Source organism: Trachinotus anak, unplaced genomic scaffold, assembly GCF_046630095.1.
Source record: "Trachinotus anak isolate AG129_WGS33_773 ecotype Australia unplaced genomic scaffold, CSIRO_AGI_Tana_v1 ptg000009l, whole genome shotgun sequence".
Classification (NCBI taxonomy): Eukaryota; Metazoa; Chordata; class Actinopteri; order Carangiformes; family Carangidae; genus Trachinotus; species Trachinotus anak.
In genome coordinates, this window is record NW_027273860.1 from 13523547 (window position 1) to 13547795 (window position 24249).

Consider the following 24249-nt stretch of genomic DNA (forward strand, 5'->3'; position numbering starts at 1 on the left):
TCCTCTTCTTCCTTTCCTTCCATCCCTCCCTCCCTCCCTCCTCCTATCCCTCCCCTCATTTAATTCCCCCCACCCCTCAATTCTCGGCAATGGTGTTGCCAAGAGGATCATGGGTAATGAGATGGCCTATCTGTGGCTCCCCAGGGGAGAGACAGAGAGGTAGAGAGAGAGAGAATGAAAGAAAAGAGTCAGAGACAAAACAAAGAGTAGGGACAGACAGAGTGTGAGACAGCGACTGTAGGAGACAGAAGGAAGGAAACACTCTCTACCTCTGCTCTTATTCCCTCTATGTCCCACTGACAAAGCTTTCCATCTAAATGTCCTCTCTCCCCCCTCTCTCCCTCCATCTCTATCATAAAAAAGTTGAGCGTTTTATTAGCCTCAGTTCAAAGAAGAGCGTGAGGAAAGGAAAGGAAGGAGGGAAAAATACCGAAAAGAAAAACAGAGATATGGAAATGTCCAGTGGACCCCGGACGTCCATTTCTGCTTGAGTTATGATGGAAAGCTGAACAGACACACAGGGGTGGGGTGGCTGTGGCTGAGGACGGTTTAAGATTTATTCGGACAGCCATCTGAGAAACAGGTGCCACGGCCTCGGAGACACCGAGTGTGTATATGTGTGTGTGTGTGGTCCTTGACCATGCCACATTGACCATGAACATTCTCAACTCCTAATGACCCAGGGGCAAGCACAGTCCAGATCTCAACCTCAAAGCTCTGTGGACACACACACACACACACACACACACATACAAACACACATGCTCACTACAAACTAAACCCCCTACTTAGCCCTGCAGCACTTGTGAATGGCACTGACAGATTTACTCCTGTCTCCATGTGTATTAAGGCCAGTGTTTGTTATTAAAAATCATAACGAAGCCATACATCATCATATTCAACGCTAAGCTAAACACGGGCCAGGCCAGCTATGGACACGCTATGCTACGACACCATTTAATGCAGAGCTTACCTCACAGGCCGCTAGCATACAAGCGCGTTTCTGGGGGATAATGATTTGCACTTGACTGCTGTGATAATACAATACACACATTTCATTTGCAACTAAATTCTGACAATGTGGAAAAAACATCCCTGTGTGGGGAAAAAAAAAAAAAAAAAAGGAAACCGATCAGATTTTCTACATTTCCTCTCTGATAAGCTGCAAAGCGTAGATCTCCGCTTTTTCCATATAAGGCCTATGACTTCCTGCGCCACCTGCTGTGCCCTGGACACCATATGACTTGATGTGCATGTGCTGCTAATGTCATTTAGCCCTTGCTGTTTCAAAGTCTGGAAAAAAACACTTTCAAACTCTCAATTCCCTTTAGAAGTACTCCACTGCTGCTACAAAGCAGCCATAAAATCTCCTGAATATGCTTTTTGTTTGTATCTTCAAATGGTTTCCCATGCCATAAAGATATTCTGTGTTTCCAAAAAGCCAGATGGTAAAGTCGTCAACACTTGGATCTTTTATGCGCCCGGCCAAGCTACCTCCATCCCCATGTGCTTTTCACCTCTGCCAATACATAAAAGGAGAGGTGTTTTTCTGGTCAAATAAAGAAATGATTTTTTTTTTCCTCTGCTCTTGCTCTGCTGCTCCATGCTTTCTCCCCCTCTCTCTGCTTTACTACCACATGTCCAAGGGTAAAATAGTGGGATTTCTGCCAGAGGCATTAAAATCGTCATCTGTGGAACAGATTTGTTGAGGCCTGTGGGGTAGGTGGGTGGGTAGATGACGTACAGGGGTGTATGGGTGCACAGAGGGGGCATTGGGATGACCCTCACTTGCCTTGGCTAAACCGGTGCTTGTGGAGGACACTCCCTTGCTCTCCTTAACTTTCTTGGAAAGCGAAAGACAAATTAAGTTAGGACTATGTTCGGACAAACCACTTTCTTTCATTTCTGTGCTGTTGATTGTGTTTCTTGGCTTTGTGCATTTAATCACAGCTGATATAAAAAGCTTTCTGAGCATGAGTAAATGGCTGCCAATGTTCAGTAACCTGTCTGGCTATTGCCTCATATTAAATCAGCTTAAACAGCTGCCAGAAATCGCTCAACACTCCAAAATACACAAGTACACAAACACACACACCTATGCTTAAGTCTTCCTCTGACAGTAAAGAGGTTGTGATTAGTGTAGACTAATCAAGCTAATCCTATAGTTTAGGGCCTGATCTAATGTAGGCCGACTCAGAGGCTGTATTTCTGTTAAGAATTTAGAAATGTACAATATTTCAATGCAATTAGTGAACAATCCCGGAGGATAGACATCTCCAACTCATCCAATGCCAAGTCCAGCCTTTGCCAGACTGTCAGCCAATCCTGTGTCAATATGTACATCCTGTTTAAGTCAACTACAACTGTTTTAAATAACCCTAAGAATGCCAATGTGCTTAATCCACTCAAGCCTTAGAACTGTAAGAATCAGTCACAGATTTTCAAATAAATTCAATTCCTTAAATGTTACTGTGCAATGCAGGCACCACATTCACAGAAAAAAAAAAACTAGTGGAGTAAGACCACTTCTATAAATGTAATGTTGCAGATACAAATTTTAATCAAAATCTTTGTTGTATCTCATCTCATTCTGACTCATGCTGTATCAACCCTTTGTCAAATACAGCTCAGATTTTAATTATTTAAAAAATAAAATTTCCCACTTTACGAAAATAAGAGCAAATACTTGTTACAAGGTCTTCTTATTATATTACAAAATTGGGTAAATCGGTAAAGAAATAAAATTAGGAATAAAAAAAGGAAAAACCATGAATAGAACTTATTTTTAATCTTCTCTTACAACTGCCTCTGCATCAAAGGCACGCACACACACACACACACACACACACACACACACACACACGCACACACGCACACACACACACACACACAAACACCTACCACTGCCAAATGTTGCATACAGTAGTAAAGAAATCCTCATTAATGTAATGCACTTGATCCTGCTCTGTAGGTCAAGGCCTCGGAAATGTAACGGCATCCTATTAAGCTGAAGGAGAGATCTGACGAACTAAATCACCTCAAATATATTGGAGGAAAGGAAGATGCAGAATATTGGCTGTGCAGGAATTTCCTTGCAGAAACGGTTTATTTCCACAGAGTGTGAAGAATTTAATTAGTTAAGTAAGCGACTCTGTGTTAGTTCCCCGTTCTGATGGGCAACTAGTGTGGTCACCCTATGACAAGTCACTACCAAATAATCCCAAGCAATAAATGGTTCACCTATTGGCCTAAAGAAAAAATGAGTGTTTGCCCGCAGAAGAGCTGTGTGTATGTGCACATAAATGATAATATAAATAAAAAGTGTCTTTCTGAAATGTACGGCATAAAAACGTGTGTAATTTCATTTAAAAAAATCCAAAGCATTTTTTACAATAATTAAAAAATACAAATGTTACATAAAAATAGTTTTTAAAGTTCTTACTGTGTGTATCTGTGCATCATGTTGGGATTAAAATCAAAAGTTACATGTATAGAGTATGCTGGGATCCGCTTTCATTGTGTCATTGTCCGATGCAAAACTAAGTTCTTAAAATGAGCCTCCAGCCTTATCTTGAAAACAAATTCTTGAATTATTCCAGAATTATTTACAGCTTGAAAAACAAGCTGAAGAACACAGCTGAGGATAATCAAAACTCTGAAACATGTGAAACTCGCTGACAGTACGTGACTTGTGTATAATTAATGGTGACAGTAGTGCCAGCTGGTCACAAGCAGATAACATAGCCATATCTGATGAAAATCACCCTGGGTATTCTAACAGTGACCTTTTCCATTTCTGTCATTCCATTCTCATGGGAACTTTTCGTTCATGTGACACTGCCGTTAAGAGGATGGGGCAAATTCTTTATTAAGAAAAACATCTATGCTTTTCCAGAATCTGAACATAAAATGAGTAGTGTTCCCCTCACAAATATACCAGTAAGAATAACATTGTATTTTGCTGTATGTTATACAATATACTGTCAGTGTCCTGCAAAAACAATCAACCTTCAAATATTTTTTTTCTTAATAAAATATAATTACATAATCATTTTCTTCCTCACATGCAGGCATTGTTCTTTTGTATAGCTGAGGTCTTTTTGTCAGCGAAAAGCTGGGATCAGAGAAGTGATGTTTCTGCAGGACACTCACAACTCGGGTAAATGTCGTATTTACCTTGTAGAGGCGGATGGCAGCCTCATGCATCTGGTTGGTGGCATGTAGCCTCAGTTTATCCACGCTGTTGCTGTAGTAGTCACAGGCGTTGCACTTGAGGTGCACTGGGTTGCCAATGGCCACACACTTTAATCTCCACTGGTTGGCCTTGCCTCCCTCCTTGATGTGGGCCACCAGCTGGTGCTTCTGCATGTGCTTGTCTGTCTTGCAGTGCAGCTGAAAGTTGGCCTTAAGTTGCGTGTTATAGCTGCAGAGCTTGCACTGGTAGACGTCACCCACCACGCAGCGCCACTCTTCTTCGGGCAAAGAGCGCTCGGCGTTCACATGGGCGTTGAGGGCCTCCAGGCTGTCCGTGGAGTAGCAGTTGCACACGGCGCACTGGTAGAGGCGCAGTGAGGGGTCGTTGATGGGTGGCGACAAGGAGGACAGGGAGGGGTCTGATGAGGACATGCCCCCCATTCCACCCGAGGACACCAGGGATAGGTCGTCTGCCATGAGTTGACCACTGGCAAGACGCAGCTCAGCGGATAGGTCACTATTCACTATGGAGAAAATGAGTGAAAAAAATAAAGGTTAGACAGTGAAAGAGAAAGAGAGACGGAGAGGAGTTTAAATGGTAGGGCCTCAAGAAGAATTACATACATGGAAGCACAGAGAGACAACATGTCAGATAGAAGGCACAGCAGGGAGAGTGGTACATAAAAACAAAGAGGTATGACAGAAAGACAAAGCTCTGGTGAAAATGAAAGGCTCACATGCATAGGGAGGGATAAAGGATAGAGGGAAAGAGAAAAGGCTCTTTTTATTAAATGAAATTAAGTGTGGAGAGAAAAGTGAGTCCTCTATGCAGGCCTCTCTCACACAAAAGGATTTGATAAAATAAAGCCTCACAGAGGACTAGGGCTCCTTACAAAGTCTCGTCTATAAAAAACCCTAATAGGATTGAATCAGGATCAATTACAATCATCCTTTTCAACTTGCTAACTCGCTCATCAGGTAGCTTTAATTACTGCTCTCAGCAATGGTGGGACAACGGTTTGAAGGCTCCAGGCTTTTCTCACATCGACACACAGATTTGAAAAGCTGATCAATGCATTACACACGTTTTCTCTTTCTTCTGCCCACCCACCCACCGCAGGACAAAAAAAAAAAAAAAAACAGATCTGCTTTTCATACAGATGTAATTAACTCTTTCGTTTGATCCCCGCATTGTCTCTCTATGCATGTTACCAAAGCTCATCATGTGTTTCTTTCAGATAATATTTTGTTGTTTGACACACAGAGGATTTAACAGTTACATCTTGTTTTATTTATTTATTTATTTTTTTCCAGTCAGTAGGTATAATTCCCCTAATTAGTAGATGACTAAATGTGTCTTTGTGTGTGAATGTGCTCTGGTTTTAAAAATGTGAATGCCAAATATAAGCAAATACCATTGTGTGTCTGCATGCAAACACCCCTCATCTATGCATGCATTTTGTGTGTGTATGTGTGAGTATTTAAATATATTAATACCCTGCTCACACCATCTAAACCTATGTACAGCTGCACTCACTATGGGGAGCAGTGTGTTATGAGTGTAATTCACTGAGAGTACATCTGCTAGCTGGGCTGTGACCTCCACACTAGATGAGGGAGTGGGTGTGTAACACTGCAGGGTCATTGTTAAATCTCTCTCACTCCTACGGGAATCCGCTTCCTGCTGTGTGAGAGTGTGTGTGTGTATGTGCGTGTATATGTGTGTACATGTGTGTGTTCTCTCCAGGGTGAGCGAAGGTGGGGTGGGGTGTGTATGGGGGGGATTAAGCTGACTTAAGAAAATTACAAATGAAAGATTAAGAATAATTCTCATGTGGCGTCTCATAATCATTTTTTAATCAGTTAGAGGGGTCAAAGAAAGGAGACAATGACAGAGGGACAATATGAGAGCAGAGATAAGAGGTAGAGAGAGAGGAAAGGGTGCATCAAGGGGAGGGGGGGGCGGGGGGGGGGGCAAGGTAAAAAGGATGGGAGCAGAAAAAGAGGTGAGTGGGCAGGAAGAAAAATGAAGAACAATGAAGAAAAGGCAAAGATAAAAACAATACCCAGATATACGTGATAACACAGATAAAACGGACCAAGTGAAAGATGAGCAGACGGAAACCAAATAAAAAGCTTGAGGGCAAAAATATTAAAAGGGAAAATACTTAGTATTTTGTCACACCCTCACCAGAAATACCTTTTTTTCTGCATTTTAATTGACTAATGCATAAAACTTATCAGACATATACATGCCTGTGTTTCATATCTCAGTTCAAGTATCACATACCTAGACCAGATCCAAGAGCAGCCGCAGTTGCAGGATCTAGCTGGAATGGATTAATCATCATCTGGGCATCTGGGCCACTGCTGCCGGCAGGGCTCTCCAGTTTTACACCTGCTAGGCCCATGTTTTGAGCCAGGTAGTACTGGTAAAGCTCTGCCTCAGCTGGGGCCAGGCCCAGATGGAGGCTGTGCTGGATCTGCTTCATGTTCTGCTGCAGCAGCATCATGTTGTGCATGTGTTTCTCACTGGTCATATGGATTCGCAAGTTCCGCGCCACGTTGGTCTCATAGTCACACACCTATTGGGAGATAAGAGGGATAAATTCAATTTTTTAAGAGCATTTGATTTTGCTATTTTGTTTATCTTTATCATCATCATCAAAACATTATATTGCACTTAAAATGAGATTATAATTTATGATTATAATTATGATAATTAACTTTAATTAAAACATATGGTTAATTTATCATTTACATTTATACAATGTTAAAAATGGGGATTGACAACCTTAAAAAACAAATCTCTATACCTAATCCACAAAATAACACACGATGCAAGCATTTTAGTAGTGCATTTACGATGATGAATTTCTTATGGTTTCTGCAATACTTGGAGATAATGCATGAATGTTTGAGAAATTCTGTTTTTAATGACCAGGGGTCAGATGATGTGGCCAAGAAAAATAATAGACACAGTGACGCAGAGGGAAATAATTGGCTCATTGTGTAGACAGTGCAACAAGCAAATTGGTATGTTGCTACCGCAGCCCGACAATGATGCTCTGTTTGTTTCATTACCTCACAGCGCCAAGTGGGCTTCTGTTTGGGTTTGGATGGCGAGGGTGCACCGCAGCCTCCACCAAGGCTGGCACTGGGCACAGAGTTGGCATGGTTGTGGTTGTATTGTGCCTCAGTGCCACCATTCTGGAGTGTTTGTACGTTGTTCAGATGCTTGTCTGACTGCATGTGGATGCTAAGGTTGCCTTTGGTGGTGGTTGAGTAGTTGCATACCTAAAGGGCAAGAATTAATAAAATTATGCATGATAAAAATTATGTGCATTTTTAACAAAACCTAGCTGATATCTGATGATTTAGTATTAAAATTCTGACTTTCTGTTGTTTGAGATAATTACATTAACCTTTAAAGTTGTGATAGGTGTTGAGACAAAGAGGAAGAAAACATATTTAATTTCCTCTTTATGCCTTCTGACACTGAATTTCCAAACAAGTAAAGATGTCCTGCTGTAGAGGTTGCAATATTAAGATATATATTTTCATTAGTATGTCTACCAAACCAGTAATCAGTTTCAGTTAAACCAAATAAAAAATAAATAAATAAATAAAGTCGATTTATAATACCCAATCCAACAACACAAGAGCATTATCTTAATTTGGAAATATAAGAAAGATGAAAAATACAGGGAAAACAGAAATCCATAGAGATGAATAATTAGATGGACAGACCTCACAGCGGAAAGGCTTGTATCCACAGGTATAGCTTTCGCCTCTGGCTAAACGAGGGTGAGGCTGTCCTGTGCGGCAGTACACACATGATCCACCAGACTCTGGATGTTTCTCCTTCATGTGGGCGTCCAGCGTCTGCTGGTACTTGTAGTGCCAGTTACACTTGGGACATTTCAGCGTCTTGCAGGAGTTGCGTGAATGCATCATCGTCATATGCCCTCCCAGAGACCGTGAAGATCCCAAGACCGTGTCACACTTGGGGCACTCCACCCCGCTACCTGGGGACCCTTCACCTGGACCAGGCGTACCAGGTGTCCCTGGAGTTCCAGGTGTACTCGGATTTCCTGTGTGTTGATGCAGAGGCCCAGGACTCTCATCATCTCTGCGCAACATTATCATGTCAAGGGGGTGGGAGGATGGCGATGAACCATCTCGTCCTCCCAGGGCTTCACTGTTTGAATCGTTGCTGCTCTCCCGCTCTCTGGTTGATGCCAGGGCAGTGGACAGGCGGCTCTTCTCCATCTCAAGCTTCTCACACATAGGCAGGGAGGAAGAGGAGGTGGATGCGGGGCCTTTGCTGTCACTGTTAAACTTTAGCACACTGTTGGAAAGGGGGGAAATACTTTGGTTTAAGAGAGGGAAATCTTTGCTACTGGTGCTGTCAGCCCGCTGGTCTGTCATTGCCATGGTCATGGCCTGATCCTCCTCCTCATCTGCCTCCATTTCTACTCCACCACCATTGGAGTAAGCATCCTCATCCTGCTCTGGACTTTCTCCTCCCACTGCATTGGGCTCCCGCTTGATGGGCGGGTACTGGCTCAGGTCTGGCCCATTGGGTTGCAAAGTGCATGTGTCCCTAACCTGGCCTTTGCAGTCGTTATCAGAGTTCCGGCCTTCCAGGTTACCACCAGTGGCAGCAGCAGCAGAACTCCCGCCGGGGGTTCTGCAGGCACCAGCCCCTCCCCCGAGGTTTGGGTTGGTCTCAGCCTTTGGCATATTTTGGGTTCTGGGGGTTTGGTCATTGGAGGAGCTGCTGGCACTGCCCTTCAGGAAGGCAAATCCTGCCTGAAGGGAATCTGCATTCTCCCCACTACTGTGGAAAGCATTCCACAATCCGCGGAGCCCTGTGTCTGGCCCTAGGAAATTGGCAGGTGTGGGAAAGTGGGGTAGCACAGAGTTGGGGGGTTTTTTTGGTTCCAGAAAGCTTATAAGAGGTTCTTTGTCCTTGCCGATGCCCTGGATGATGGCAGAGACATGCTTGTTGCTCAGCTGCTTCTGCTCCTGCTCATTCAGGCTCATGCGGTGGTCATGGACAGCATGTGTCACGAAGGAGCGGCTGTAGCCAAAAGACAGCTTGCACAGGAAACACATCAGCACAGGCTTCCGCCGCCCATCGGCCACGCAGCCCTCAAACTTGGACAAGTCCACATTGTTGGGGACATCTTTGGACACACAGGAGTTTTTGGCTGCACCATCCGCTGTCAGATAGTCTTTGTCATTCTTGTGGCGGAGGTCATAGACACGGAAACTGTGCAACACGGGACCAGCGCCCGCCAGCCCTCCAGCTGAGGTATTTGGGAAGGAGGGGTGGTCAGCCACTAGGGAATTACCCCCCAGGGTTGAGGCGATGTGGAAGGTGTTGATGATCTGGGGGTAGAAGGACATGGGTGCAGCGGGCTGCTCCAACCGTTCCCCCCCTGGGCTCAGGCCACTCTGGCCACTGCTGGCCTGGACACTGGGGAAGGTCTGGGGGGGTAGCAGGCCCCTGAATTGGAGAGCCCCAGAGAGCCCCCCCTGGTTGCCGCGCTGCTCTTTGGAGTCCTCCAGGATGAAGGCAGAGCCATCGGGCTGGTAGATGATCTCACCACACAGGTTCTCCACATCACTATCTTCTTCCATCTCCACCTCACTGTTCATTTCCCCCACTTCTGCAGCACCCACCTCACGCTCTCCTTCATCTTCACTCTCCTCCCCTACCATCCCTTCAACCTCCTCACCCTCCTCATGACCTCCGGTGGTAGGCAAACGAGCATTGGGGCAGTGGTGCTCCATGTATTTTTGTAAACTGGAGAAGGAACTAGAACATTCGTTGCAGGGGATCTCCTTTGCCGGCGCCACGGGAGATGTGGCTGGGGCAGAACAGTCCGAACCCAAAACTGCTCCTCCTCCTACTCCTGGTAAAGTCCCGGTAACACTCCCTTTGTTACCAGTAGTAAAGCTTTCTCGCCGACTCTGCTCAGTAAGAGGGTCGGTAGTTGCACTGACAATTGTGGGGGTAGCAGTGGACCTCAGCGGGCTCACAGCAGGCTGTCCAAGGCCATTCTCCGGCTCTCCAATGGCAGCAGGTGACGATTGGTTGTTGTTGTTGGCGTTGTTGCTGTTGGCGACACTGGTCTCCATGGCGACGACAGAGTTGTCCTCAGCAGCAGCGTCCAGCCTCTGGCCACCATGTTCCTGCTGCCGTGACGACACCATAGGGGGAGAGTCACAAGTTGCCATAACGACCACTACATAGGGATCTCATCTCATCCAGCCTAACAGGGACCTTGGGAAAAAAACAGAAAGAAAGAATGAACAACAGACTTTTAGTAAATGTGGTTTAACAACAGATACTTCAGACTACTTCTGAACCACCAATTACTTAATTGTAATTTATTCTAACTTACTCTCACTCATTATTCACCCTCAGTATTAACTCAGTAAGGCTGATTTCTATAGAAGAGGTTGGTAATTTTAATATTGAATGCTCTGATCAGTTATTTTACCAAATCCAAACCAATTAACTGCCCTCAACTTCAACTATATCTTAGATGGGACAAACTGAGAATGTTTGCCATGACCACAGGAAAAAATAATCCATCCTTAAACAAAGGTTTTGACTTCTATTGACCACAGGGACCAGAGCTTGGAAACAGGGGAAATGAGGTATAAATGAATGAAACAGCTCCCATGGCAGCCGGCAGTAGGGAAGTTTATAGGAATAACCCAATTGTCTGGTAAATAGACTCTTTGATCGACATACCACTGTGCAACACTGGAAGCTGGAAGCAGTTTTGCCTTTATTGTGTCCTGCGTGTGCTAATGCTTTGTTAAAAGATTATGATTTCAGGCTAGTACTACCTAGCTTTGCATACCCTAAAAAGTGCAGTTGTGAACAAAACACACAATAGTCAATCAAGTTTGTAAAACATCTTAACTGCAGAGAGGCTAGTGTCTTCATTTAAGAGGAAAAGTGGACTGGCTTCTTCAATCAAGGGCTAAATTGGTCTTGGCTTGGTTCTCACCAGTCAGGAGTTGCTAATTAGACAGCACCTATTAACCTATTAATGTCCTGGAGCTATGAGTTAGACTGTGGACAAAGAAAGTAAGACATTGTATACAGTCAATCTGCTAAATGTGCAACTGTACTGGAAAAGTAGAATAATGCCTGTGGGCAAATTTTCTAGAAGAGGGTCACACACATCAGGAAATTAAAGAACTTTTACATCCATAAAGTTCATGTTTTTTATATGCAGGGGCAATACAGGGAAGACAGAGAGAAAGAGAGAGAGAGAGAGAGAGAGAGAGAGAGAGAGAGAGAGAGACTGAGAGAGAGTGAGACTGAGAGAGATTGAGCGAGAGAGCTTCCATGAGGAATGATGTTTGGAATACCAGTGAGATGTTATCAATCCTGGGCGGCTTCCCATCTCTCAACCCCTCACTACTTCAATCTCTTGGCTTTTCACAACAAGGCACAAATGTAAAGGCACACACAAACACACATGCACACAATGCTGAATAAATGCCTCCTACACCCACAAACACACACTCACAGAGCACCCCAAAATTTCAGTGTGTAATCCTAGGCATAATTTCCCATCACCTGAAGAAAACTACAAGGAACAACTGAGACAAAGCGTAAGAGGAGATAAAAGATAAACAGACTAAAAGCTCGAGAGCTGAACTTTCATTGCTACTTAGAAGAAAATGTTGTCTTACTCAGCTAAATGCAACAAATGCTAACCAGTTGTGCGTGCCAGTGTCTTTTCACTTGATACAGTACCAGCGCCTTTCAGATGCTTGCGTGTAAATGAGCTGGCATTAAAAGAAAGCTTTAAAGAGCCATGTTAACCTTTAACCCAATCCACCTGCTGCTTAATTCTCTCTCTCTTTTTCTACACTCCCTCTCCATCACAACAAAGCTACAAAGCAATTAGAGGATTAATCCGCAACAATCCAGGGCTAAACAAAGCCAGTGGGAGGGACAGTAAAAGCGTGAGGAATGAAATCAAACATGTGTGTGAGTATGTTTGTGGGTGCATGTGTGTGCACGCGCTATAATCAGGTCTAATCTGACATATCCCAGAGACGATTCCATGGAGACTAGTGATAGATTAAAAGAGAGAAATTGTGTTTTTTTTCTCTTTGTGTCTCACTCAGTTTCTGTCTCTCTATTCATGAGATTAAAGAAAAATTCACAAGGAGCAGAAAATGAATTTTAGTGCTTATCTGTTCAGCATGGATGTATCAGGAGGTTGAAGGTGGATGTGTTACATGCACATGACAAAACTATCTTCTGAGCATAACTTTGTACAGTCAGGCAGCCAAGGTGTAAAGAATAATTCTAGTGCAAACATTTTCAATGTAAGTATTTGAACTGCTAAACTGGGGTTTTTACCAAAAGGACTGCACGGCTTACAGTGTACATTTTTGTGTGACCTATCTATAATGTCTTGATGCAGTTAACTCCACGAGATTGTTGCGGCGAGAAGGTTCAAGACAAACATTACAGTTTATCTGATTTGTTTTGACCCATGTGATTTTCAGCCCAAGTCACAGATCCTCAAGATAACAAGTATGGTTTCCGAACACAAGGACACCTGCCCACAAAAAAACCCAAACACACCCTCTACATATTAACTCACACATGTAATTGCAAAGAAATGAGCAGCAATTAGCACTGCATTATAAACAACCAAGGTGTTAAAATAGGCCAGATATGCTACATGAATGCTACAAGAATGCATGCTATTCATACACACAGTTTTACTTTTGAATGTAGCTGCACTGCCGGTATAGAAGAAGAAGAAGAAGAAGAAGAAGAAGAAGAAGAAGAAGAAGAAAACAAAATTAAATTGGCAGTGTGAAAGAAAATGATATAAAATAAAGGCTTTTGCACATCCACTCAAATTACAGCTCACTCAGCTTTTTACCATTAATCGATCATTGCGCTCAAGTCGCACCAAAAACAAAACACTGGGCTTGCTCCTGCATATACATATACATTTTTCATTTTACCACAAGTGTCCCTCTAACCGTTGAATGTGATTGAGGGTAAAACTGTTCGGAAGCAGTGGGTTTGAGAGGTAATGCGACACATAGGACGGGATTTACTACTTGTCAGTGGTGTCACTTGACTGCTTATTTCATTTGGGAGCAACCCCTTTGAATTGTAGCTCGGACATAAAACACTGAGGTTTATGAATTATGCATCTCCTAACACTTTAAGTATGGAATTATGCCCTATGGATAAGCCAATGTGTTAAGCACTTGGCACTGACATATCACCCATAATGCTAACAGGTTAGCGGCTGTTTACGTGCACTGCCTGCCAACAATTAAGTAATTGTCCATTATTTTGTAACCTCTGGTTCTAAATGAATCCAATCATTTTGCCCTCAACAGAACAACTGAACACTGACAAACAAAGTAAGCCTATGTGAGTACTTCATTACATTTGCAACGCGGCCTGTTGTAAACATTTGAAGTCATCCTGAACCATTCAGTATGTCTTAATACCATATGTCTTACTATGAACTAAATTCAGTCTTTTCTTCTTCTACGTTTCTGAACTCCAAGTAAGATTTTAGTCACTGACATCTTTAGACCTGCACAGATCTATGAAATAACTTATAATCATCTAAAGCTGACTACCTGACACTTTGTCTCATGAATAAAAAGGTGGAAAGGTTATTTGACTTGCTTCTTTTTGTTTTGCTCCATTCCCCAGGCTTCACACCTTTCACAGCAGCGAGGGCCACTACTGCTTCTTTTAAGGTAGATCATGTTCGCTGAGAAACCTTCCTCTCTCTCTCTCTCCCCCACTGCTTTCCTTTGCTCTGCTAACCAACCAGACTACTTTCATTTGAGAGAGAGCGATAGATAGACAGATACATAAAGGGGGAAAGAGAAACTAACAATGAAGCCCAGGTTTTTCCACACTGCAGAAACAGTTCCTTTCTTATAGCAGAAGAACAAAAGAGATGGCCAGAGCCGCTCCCACCTCTGTTTTTTAATTAAGCATGTCCCCTTGCTTTCACACGCATGCACATGGACACAGGCTCTCTCTCTCTCTCTCTCACACACATACACACACACACACACACACACACACACACACACACACACACACACACACACATACACAAATACACACACACACACTAAGGTAATTAAAGTGGCAGATCAGATCCAGTGAGAGGCAAATAATAGCCCAGGAATGCCTGCTTTGGACACTGCTAGTTCTGATGGGAGAAAGGGGCTAAGAGACTCCTTGGCCTATTGTTTTTCTCCCTCCTCCCCTCTACTCTCTCTCCCATATCCCTCCATCTGCTTTTCAGTAGCTCCCTGAGAGACAGAGAGGCACTCTAAAGCAGGGGATTTCTCCACTTTTTTTTTTCTTTTCATTTTTTCAGACTTTTCTGCTCTCCCTGACTCGGGTTATTCTTAAAGCACTTCCAGTTTACACTCATGTCCAATCTTTTATCCTGCAAAAGTCAGAAAGTGGACCCCATCAGAGACTAGACTACAAATACAAATAGGCCAAAACTGCATTTGTTAGGGGCCCATGGTCCATTCTTAAGTTCACTCATTTGTAATAAATGTGCTAATAACACATTAAGTGTTCCAAAAATGTGTCCTCAGCACCGACCTGAGGTACTGAGCTCCTGTCGATGTCAGAGTCTCCTCCTGCTTTTGTCCCCCTGTCAAGACTATCACACATTAGCCAGAGTCACAGCCTGTTAAATGCCAAACCTGTAATTGCAATGTCGCCACGCTGCCGTCTTTGTTTACATGGGAATCTGTTGGGTTCAAGTCCTTCATCACTAACTGTCCCGACGTTTTAATGCAGGGGTAGACAGTGCTGTTAATATTGCTGTGAATATTTATAACATCTGTAAACACTGGAATTAGGCAGATCTGTGCTTTGGGACGTGGTCATCTGAGTTCTGAAATGGTAATTTTCCCTCCACTTGTCAAACTGTTTGGGAGCATATGTGAGCACAGGTTATAACTGGTGAAATTAAATTCAGGCTGAATCTTAAGGTGACCCATGAAGCCTAGCAAAGTCAAACAACAAAGTCAGAAGACAGCGTGAGACTACGGCTTTATGTCCATTCCTTGAGGTCTCTTAGAAGGTCATAGCTCCCTCAGCATGTGGCCCCTCAGTCTAACACCAAATCTTCTATCAAAATGTCACCAAGCGTTAGCCAAAGACAAAGGCGAAGGGCACTGTGAAAGCCTGTGCATCCATCTCCCACTGTCAGTGCCATGAATAGGCCTACTCCGGTCTAATTAGACCTGTTTATTTGTTGCCATGCAGAAACTGAGGGATGAAAAAACGAAGTGGATGAAGGAGGAGGGGAATTATCTCCTTCTTCACAATGTGAGAGGAGCTTTGGCTGCTATCAAAGAGTGCTGATGCATGCGTGCACAAACACATACTTGCATGTACAGAATCACTGAAGAAGAATCACCTAATGCTGTTGAAAGTCTCCAAAGAAAGGACAGAAAAAGAAAACTGACGGACCAACTGTTTTTTTTTTTTAACTTTTTTTTTCGTCTTCTTCACTTCTTAACCTCACAAAGAGTTTTCACGTAGCTCTTGTTTGTTGCCTGGAGGTGTAATATTAGACGTTACATGCAGTGGATCTCCCCACACCCTTTTCTGTCTGGCTGTCCTCTTCCCTGTCTCTCCCTTGTGAGCAAAGGCCTTCATTACCAAAAGACACCTTATCATTATTGCAAGGTGCGGCTCAGACACCTAAAGCAAGCACTACTCCATTTAGCACAGGAATCTTGTTCGACAAATTACCTACTCCGCAAAAATGCCTTTTAGCAAATCAAAATCAAAATTACGCCTACATGAGCAATGATCTTGCTTTGTAGGAAGGAGCGAAATAACGGAGAGAAAGGTTTAGAGGAGGAGAGGAACAAGGATAATGAGGAGAAATGCAGAGGATGGAAGTGGCCTGTTTTTTTTTCTTTTCCTAGAGCAGGTATGCAGGTTCTATCCCTCAGGTTGATGACAAGTTAATTGGTCTCATTGGTTGCTCAGGTAACATTACACCCAACTGCCCTCAGGTCCGTACCTGATATTCCATTGTTAGAGAAAAGAAAGATATATCTGGCTAACACAGAAAATAACCAGCAACATGTGAGATGAGAGCGTCATAAAAAAATGAAAGTAGTCAAGTATGCAAAAACAAACTTGTTAACCAGATGAGTAAACTGTGAAGCCAGGGGCCCTGTTTGTCCTTCTTTCTCTCTCTCAGAGCATAGGAGAATTATATCACTCAAGCCACAGATGGGTCCTAAAATCTGATTTAGGATCAGATTACACCGGCCCCTATCCCAACTTCAACCAGGTTGAGGTGAAAACATCTCTCATGTCCTCCAGTCGCTACTTAGAGCCAGCCACCCCAAGGACTAAAAAATATCCTATTATGTTTAGAGCACGGTTACATTTATGTCCATTACATAGGTTTTCATTATGGTAATTTGGATGTGGCTCCTAGCTTGTACCACTTCATAGAGACAAAGTTTAATGGATTAAAGACAACTTTGACTGGATTTAACATTTTTACAAATGGACTTTGGGCTTACACAGTCCAGTCTAAATATATGCACAAGTGTCACGCCTTTGAAGAGGCAATATTTCAAACTAAACTCAAACTGAAACATGAAAATAAACAGTCAGACACTGCTGGGTCGCAGTCACCACTTACTGCCCTTGCTAAAGATTTTTCCAGCATCAAAGGCAAAGCCAATCTACATAGCTAATGCCTCCAGTTTTTTTCCTCCTCTTCCTTGAACTCAAAACAGCAGAGACCAATGGGAGCGAAAAAAAAAAAAAAAAAGTGGGGATTTTTCTTTTGCCAGCAATCTGGAAACACTCTCTAGTTAATTAGGGTTGATTGGAAATGAACCGCACAAACAAAGGGCAGCCTATGCCCTGACTATTATGACCGTGCACGCGTGCGTACACATGCACAGGGGGGGTACTATAACCACCTTAGAAGAACGCGCTGGTAAAAGCTCCACTCTCTAGACTCGTCTCCTCTGTCTCTTTACCCCCTCACCCCCCTCCACCTCCACCCTCCAGATTAAGGGAATGCACCGCCAAAGAATGTGTGACGACCTCCACTGCCACGGAGCAAAACTTCCAGCCCCTGACGCCACAAAAGGCAAGAAGGTAATTAAGTTTGAAAGAATAGAAGCACTGCCACAAACAATGCGCCAGTGTCCATGGGGAGGGATTGGAGAGGGTGTGTGTGTGTGTGTGTGTGTATGTGTGCATGTGTGTGCTTGTGTGTGTCGGGGGGGTGAGGCAGAAAGGCTATTAACATTCAGTGGCCGGGTGAGAGAGAGGAAGGAGGGCAAAGGGGAACTGAGGATGGCATTCTCTCTCTCTGTGCTTCTCCCTGTCTTTCTCCATCGCAGCATGACTTGTCTGTTCATTCTTTTTATTTATCTCTCTTTTTATTCTCTCTCAATCGCCCTCACATCTGGTTTGGACTCCCCCCCCTTCCTTCACATATCGCCCCCTGCTATACTGCAACAGCTCTCCAATGCTCTTTTTTGGCCCCTTTGCTGTTCCTTGTTGTTGCTCCCTATGTGAGGGATGCCCTCCTACAGACAACACACACTCAGACAAATGCAGTCTCACACACACACACACACCCACATACACACACACAGCCTACCTTGTTTTTAAATTCCAACTCCAGCTCTTTGTTATCTGTTTTGTAAGACCAAGTTTGACATTTTGCTGTATGCTGAAGCTTATACCTTACTACAGTAATACACACACAGTATCTGTGGTTGCCACCTTAAAGTGCTAATAGCTAACTGGATTACCACCCTACACACTCAAATTCACACACGCACACACACACACACACACACACACACACACACACAAACACGGACTCACAACATACAAACACAAAACATACACAGGGAGCTTTCATCTTTTTTGCCACATCTCCAGCAAAGCAGTTTAACTCAATTAGCAAAGAATGTAATTTTATTTGCAGACTCCCAAGTAACTCAAAACACACACACACACACACACACACACTCACACACACTCATACAGTATAAGCAAACTGTCCCTCTCCCACGTGGTTGGAGCTAAGAAAGAAGTATTCATTGCTCATGCATGTGTGTCAGTTTGTGTGTGTGTGTGTCAGTTTGTGTGTGTGTGTGTGTGTGTGTGTGTGTGTGTGCGTTCGGACAGTGGAAAGATCATGAGACACTTTTACGTCAGATGAGTGAATCAGACAAACCGCTAATTTCAAAGAGGGATTCTTTTGTAGAAAGCAGGAGGGTGAGAATGAGAAGTTAAAAGTCAGGGAGAGGCAAACAGTGACAACAATAGGTTACGAGAGCAAGAGATGGTTCAGTAAAACCCAACTTTGTGCGTATGTGTGTGTTTGCAGATTCACTGGACATCTCTTTTTCTACACAGTTGAGAAAAGCAAGTCGCCAACTAATTGTGGTTTTGCGGTGTTATGTGTTTAGTAATCTGCCTCTCTTTGTCTCTGCATCTCACCAGAGACATGGATTAGTGCTAAAATGATGACTGCTTAATCCTTGATTTGCCTGTGCTAAATAAATATTAATCTAGCCTGCTCATCATGCTCTTGTAAGGTACAACGTACACAATATGAAAGGGCTTAGCTGTTACATAAATCACAGCCTTATCTTTTGGATGAGGCAAAAGCATGAGACCATACACACACACACACACACACACACACACACACACACACCTCATCTCTGCAATAACATAGCAAAATGAAGGGGGTGGCAGGGTTGGATTATTTGCCAAGTGAAATAAATAATCCTGCTAAATACAAAGTATTAAAAAAAAATCTCTAAAATGCATGTTTTCTCTTGGAGTGTGTCGATGCAAATCATTATGGACCAGTCCAGAAAAAATATAGGCTAACAAATATCACTCATTTGTGTTGATTCAGACCCTTCTCTATCTCTCACTCTGCCTCTCAGCAGGTTTGTTTAGAAAAAAATACTGCTGGGGACATGAAAAATGAAAGCTACCATTGCTGGACTCTCTCCCTCACTCACTCACACACACACACACACACACACTTAAATTGACAAGGCTGTGGTAGTGCTGCGCAGAAGAGGTTAAGCAAACATTGTCCACGTCAGTCAAGGATAGCAGAGGCTCACAGACAGACACAGAGAGCAGTCTCTGACGCAGGCATTTCACATCCACCTGGCAAATATAAACGGCTGGTTATGCTGTATCAACCACCGTGAGCCTCGGATTCTCTGCTCATTTTATGCTACGATAACTCGGACACTTGTGAAACAACTTATATGAGTAACTTATTTTAAGACTCAAAAAATAGCGTAACACTTTCTGAAAATACTTGCCCCATCACAAGCCTCAGCAGTCTGAAATTAAGCACTGAAATCAGTTTCGTAAGAGCAGCAAGTCCTGCTGATATTTTGGAACCTATTATTAAGCATTACAAACTAATGTAGCAACTCCGGCTACTTGTTGCCAAAAGTTCATTCCTTTTTAGGAGAGGAAAAAAAATGTCGCAAATGTTGCCCTATTTGGTGAAAAGATGTATATCAGTATCAAGTGACCAAGAAAACAAGCTAGTGGTCCAGTAGCCTACATACACTGTTAGTCAATGCATTGTCACATAGCAGTGAGGCTGCTGGCTGTCTAAAATGCTATTTATCACTGGATAAGAGAAGAGAAGAGAAGACCATCTGCTTTTACAGTTAGTTTAGTAAGGATATAGAAACACCTTGCTAATTGTGCAGATATTTCTCGGACATGACGACGAAAACCTTCCAGTTCTTTTCCAGGGGTAACAATAAAGTTTAAAGTTCAAACCCCAACTGTTTTCTAAAGACGGTACTCGGCAGGACCCTAGCCCTGTCATTATCTTCATAAACATAATCATAGGGCAGGTATCCTGACTGACGCCACAAGCTATGTGCCCCTCACTTAAACATCTCCCGAGCACTTCTGTGACACGCCACAAACACACTATTAATGTCTTGAGCATTTCAAGGAGGGAGAAATGTGAGGGTCTTGCATAAGAAAAAGCACAGATGAACACACGTTTAGGCACAGTGGAGATGGGAGCAGGCATAAGGGATTTGTGGAAAAACACACAAAACACAAATGCACACATACCTTTTGGTTTTCCAAGAGCTCGAATACTCGTGACAGGTCTAATTTCTGGACCGAGGGAATTACTAATTAACTTAAGCTTTTGGCTCTCTATTTAATTAGAGAGGTCTCCAAATGAACTTTAGACCAAAGCCATTTGCTTTTTAAACAAACCCCCTTTTTCTGACAGCTGTTGTGAGTTTGCCCTCTTCTCACAAAAACCACAAGGAAAGCACAGTTGTTATTTATGCCATCATAGACTCTTTTTCTGGTTACCGTGGGAGGGAAAAAAGAGAATGGGGGGAGGAGAGGGAGAGAAAAAAAATGAGCAATGGAGTTGAAAAGTGTACATTTTAATTGGATTTCACTACAAACAAACAACTGTCAGATGTAATTAGTGTGGTTTTAGATTAGCACTGCAATATTCCTTTATCAAAAAAACAACATGTCACGCAGATCCAGGGCGAGCCCACTGAGAGGGAACCGGGATGAAATGGGCCCATTACCTTACTGTTTGCTGTAGGAAATAACCACTATTAGATATAAACGACACAATAACATATTGAAATCTAAAACTGCTCAGCGTTCTTACTGTTCAATTATCAACATGAATGTGAGGCTTCTTTCTATGTGTGTGTGTTAAACTGTGACAGGGAATCATGGGGGTCAATGACAAGGCAGCGGATCAGCGATATCTCTCCTTTCTTTCACTCTCTCTCAAACATACACATGCACACACGTTCCTTGTATTTAAAATGACATGCAATACGCACAGTGTCTTGAAAAGGGCAAGCAAACACTCTTTTCTGTTCATAAAATCTTTGTCTTTACTTTTACAGTATTCAAAAAAAAAGGTAAAAGGCTGAGTGCGTCCAACGAGCCAAAAAGCCCAGCAAACCATCCATCAGCACATCATGACACTTGTTTAGGTATTGTGTTAAGGAAGAGGTCTATTCTCCAGCCATTCTTTGCTTTTTTAACAATTCCTCCGAAGCCCTCCTATATCTGCTCATCTCAACTGCGATGAAACACGGCAAAACTCCCCTCTTTATTTAGTCTAGAGGCAGAGAGCTGATACATCAGTGAAACCACTGACAAAACCAGCCCTGTTAATACCTACAATTTCATATACAAGAACATTCCTGCGCCTGCTCTGCTCTTCCTCTTTACTGTCACAGAAAAAAAAAAGGAGTCTTATTTTTTTTTCTTTTAAAAGCAAATAATTAAAGATTATTCCACAGCTGGTGCCAGTCCAGAAAAAAAGAGGCATGGTTTGAGAGGGATAGTGTTGGCTGGAGTCTCCTCAAGGGAGCTGAGGAGACATATACTTGCTTGCCTATGTTAGATCAGACTGAGACCTACATTGGAAAAGGAAATATTTTGTTTTTTAACTATGCACACATATGCCTGTAGTTATAAAATAGTACAGAGAAATATGTGACTGTTCCAGCACCTGCAGATTGTAATAACATCTGTCTTCTATAAGAAGATCGCTGTTAATCAAGTCAAAGGAACGGTAGTTTTAATAATAACAATAATAATAACAATAATAATAATAATAATAATAATAATTGACAAGGTCTCAATGGAACTCAAGTCCAATTCTTTGGTAAATGCGTCTCATCTCTTATTACACTGTTTGTTTAAGCCCACAAGTCATGCATAATTAATTAGGCATTTATTCCCTCAGGAGCCCTACCAATGGCCTTGATATCCACATGCTATTGCCTGCAGGAATACCACATGCCAATCATGTCTCATGCATGCAGTATCCATGCATACAGAGGCCCGTGCAGATGTTGACACATACAAATAACTCACATGAGCAGGGGAGAAAGTGAAGGTGATTTGATGCAGATGTTGATGAAAAAAAAAATAGTATAATTGTTCTCTAATCTGCAGTGGAACATCTTATTAAATTGTTTCTACAGATATACAGAGTCACTCACTTCTCCATTTTTCATTAAGGTCTATTAATGTGCATGTGTCATGTGACTGGGCTCTCTGCCTTTTCAATCCCTGCCTTTGTCTTTGGCCAGCAAGGAAGACAATGTATCATTTGTCATGAGACGTCTTGTGCTATTGTGGTGTATCTTTTCTCAAACCTGGAAAAACTTAGTTAGTCATTAACTTTTTTTTTTTTTTTTCCTCCTAACTCAGAGCTCTTCTTTTTAACTTCTGTTTGGATGAGGAATCACATTTTTTTGCTGGTTTTGTTTTTAACCTTGCCAGCTTTTACAGCTATGAAAATACTTCTGAGAGCAATCGATAAAATGTGGCATACAACCTTTTGTACTGCGCATTATTTTGTTGGTAAGTACATAAGGGACAAACCTTTCTGAAGGCTGCTGAATGCTTAGTTGAATATGTAAGATGAGGACTTGGAGGCACTCACATGGACTTGAAAGACAGAAAAAGTGTCCTTCACAGTGATTGCATCAAGGAGTGTAGAGGACAAACAAATGTCACAGTATGAATGGTCACTGCAGCATCGAGTCAACAACGATTTACAGAAATGAAATGAGCATCTACAGAAATGTACGGGACAGAAGCAAAAGTTTAGAGATAGCGAACACATGGAGAGGGAGAGGAGGGAGTTTCTCTTTGCATTCAAATTACCCAATCACTGTTTGCTATTAACTCCCCTCCCTACCTGACTGACAGGCCTGTCAAAAACAACAAAAACATCTAGAGACACAAAGATGAAAGATGAGACAGACAGCAACAGAGAACATGAGATAGAGACACCAACCGAGATACACACAGAAAGCAAATCTGTGAGACAATATGAGAGAAAGAGAGGGGCCTCAGTTTTTCACCAGCCCATTTTATTTGACCTAAACCTGAGAATCTCAGCCACCCCCAGGGCCCACAGGACCTCAGATCAAACAGAAAGAGTCCTCTAACACACGGCCACGATTGTTCTTTCCCCACCCTGTGGAATCCCCCCACTTCCACTTTGAAATAAAAAGAATAAACATATTATTCTAAATGAAATACCCAGACCCATGTTTTTCTGTGGCTAATATCCTGTACGAGATGACTGATGCAAAATAGGCAGGAGAGCCTGAGAACGGGACAGAGCACAGAGGGAAGAGAAAAATCCCCCTCTTTCTATTTTCCCCTAAGAGACTGATGAAGGTCTGGCAAGATGAGAGAGAGAGAGAGAGAGAGAGAGAGAGAGACAGACATAGAGACATGAGAGAGAGAGAGAGAGAGAGAGAGGGTAACGTAATCCTAACTGGCGCTGGACCAACAGCAACAAAAACATTTAGATAACCGCGCTCAATAATGAACGATTTCAATGAGGACAAAAATTACATTTCCTACAGATAACATGCCCCCTTCCCATAAGAGAGCCAAAAGAGCCTCGAAACCACGTCATGCTCTACAGTGGTGCACTGGAGCATTATGTTAGGGGAGAGTTGTAGTAACTATATTAGTATCCTTTTACCTCACCAGAGACAATACTTTACTGGTTGTAAGAAGATAGAGTTGGCAGAGCTGAGAGAGACAGGGAAAAATATAGACCCCGTATGACAACTCAACCAGCTTCACTGGAAAAGCAACAAATCACTCCTCAACCGACTCAGCCTGAGCTACAACAGTACCGGCGGCACGACTCAAACGATTACCGATCTGCAATACCCACTACAAGGACCACTCAAAATAACAGTCCACATACACATCACCAAGGATCACTGCAGCGCACTTGATCCTCACAGGTGGTGTGGGTCACAGCAACAACGCCATCCCCACCTTTCCTATCCACTAAGCACTCACTTCCTTTCATGCCAAAGTCTGTCAAGTTGCTTGAGAGGGGAAGAGGCAAGAAAAGAGAAGATATAGCGTGGAAAGGAGGCAGAGAAAGAGAGAGGAGT

General features: G+C 42.9%; 1 protein-coding gene across 4 annotated transcripts in view; it reads right to left on the reverse strand.

Annotated features, from left to right (window-relative positions):
- The window catches only part of zfhx4 (zinc finger homeobox 4), an 82026-nt gene that overhangs the window by 50848 nt on the left and 6929 nt on the right, over positions 1 to 24249 (reverse strand). For all 4 annotated transcript variants that reach the window (XM_071485463.1, XM_071485460.1, XM_071485462.1 and 1 more), the window contains 4 exons: positions 7945 to 10489; positions 7279 to 7491; positions 6485 to 6779; positions 4177 to 4718 (listed from right to left, as the gene is read on the reverse strand). In XM_071485463.1, coding sequence (XP_071341564.1) covers positions 4177 to 4718; positions 6485 to 6779; positions 7279 to 7491; positions 7945 to 10443 — 3549 coding nt within the window. In that variant the 5' untranslated portion in view covers positions 10444 to 10489. The remainder of the gene's footprint in view (positions 1 to 4176; positions 4719 to 6484; positions 6780 to 7278; positions 7492 to 7944; positions 10490 to 24249) is intronic.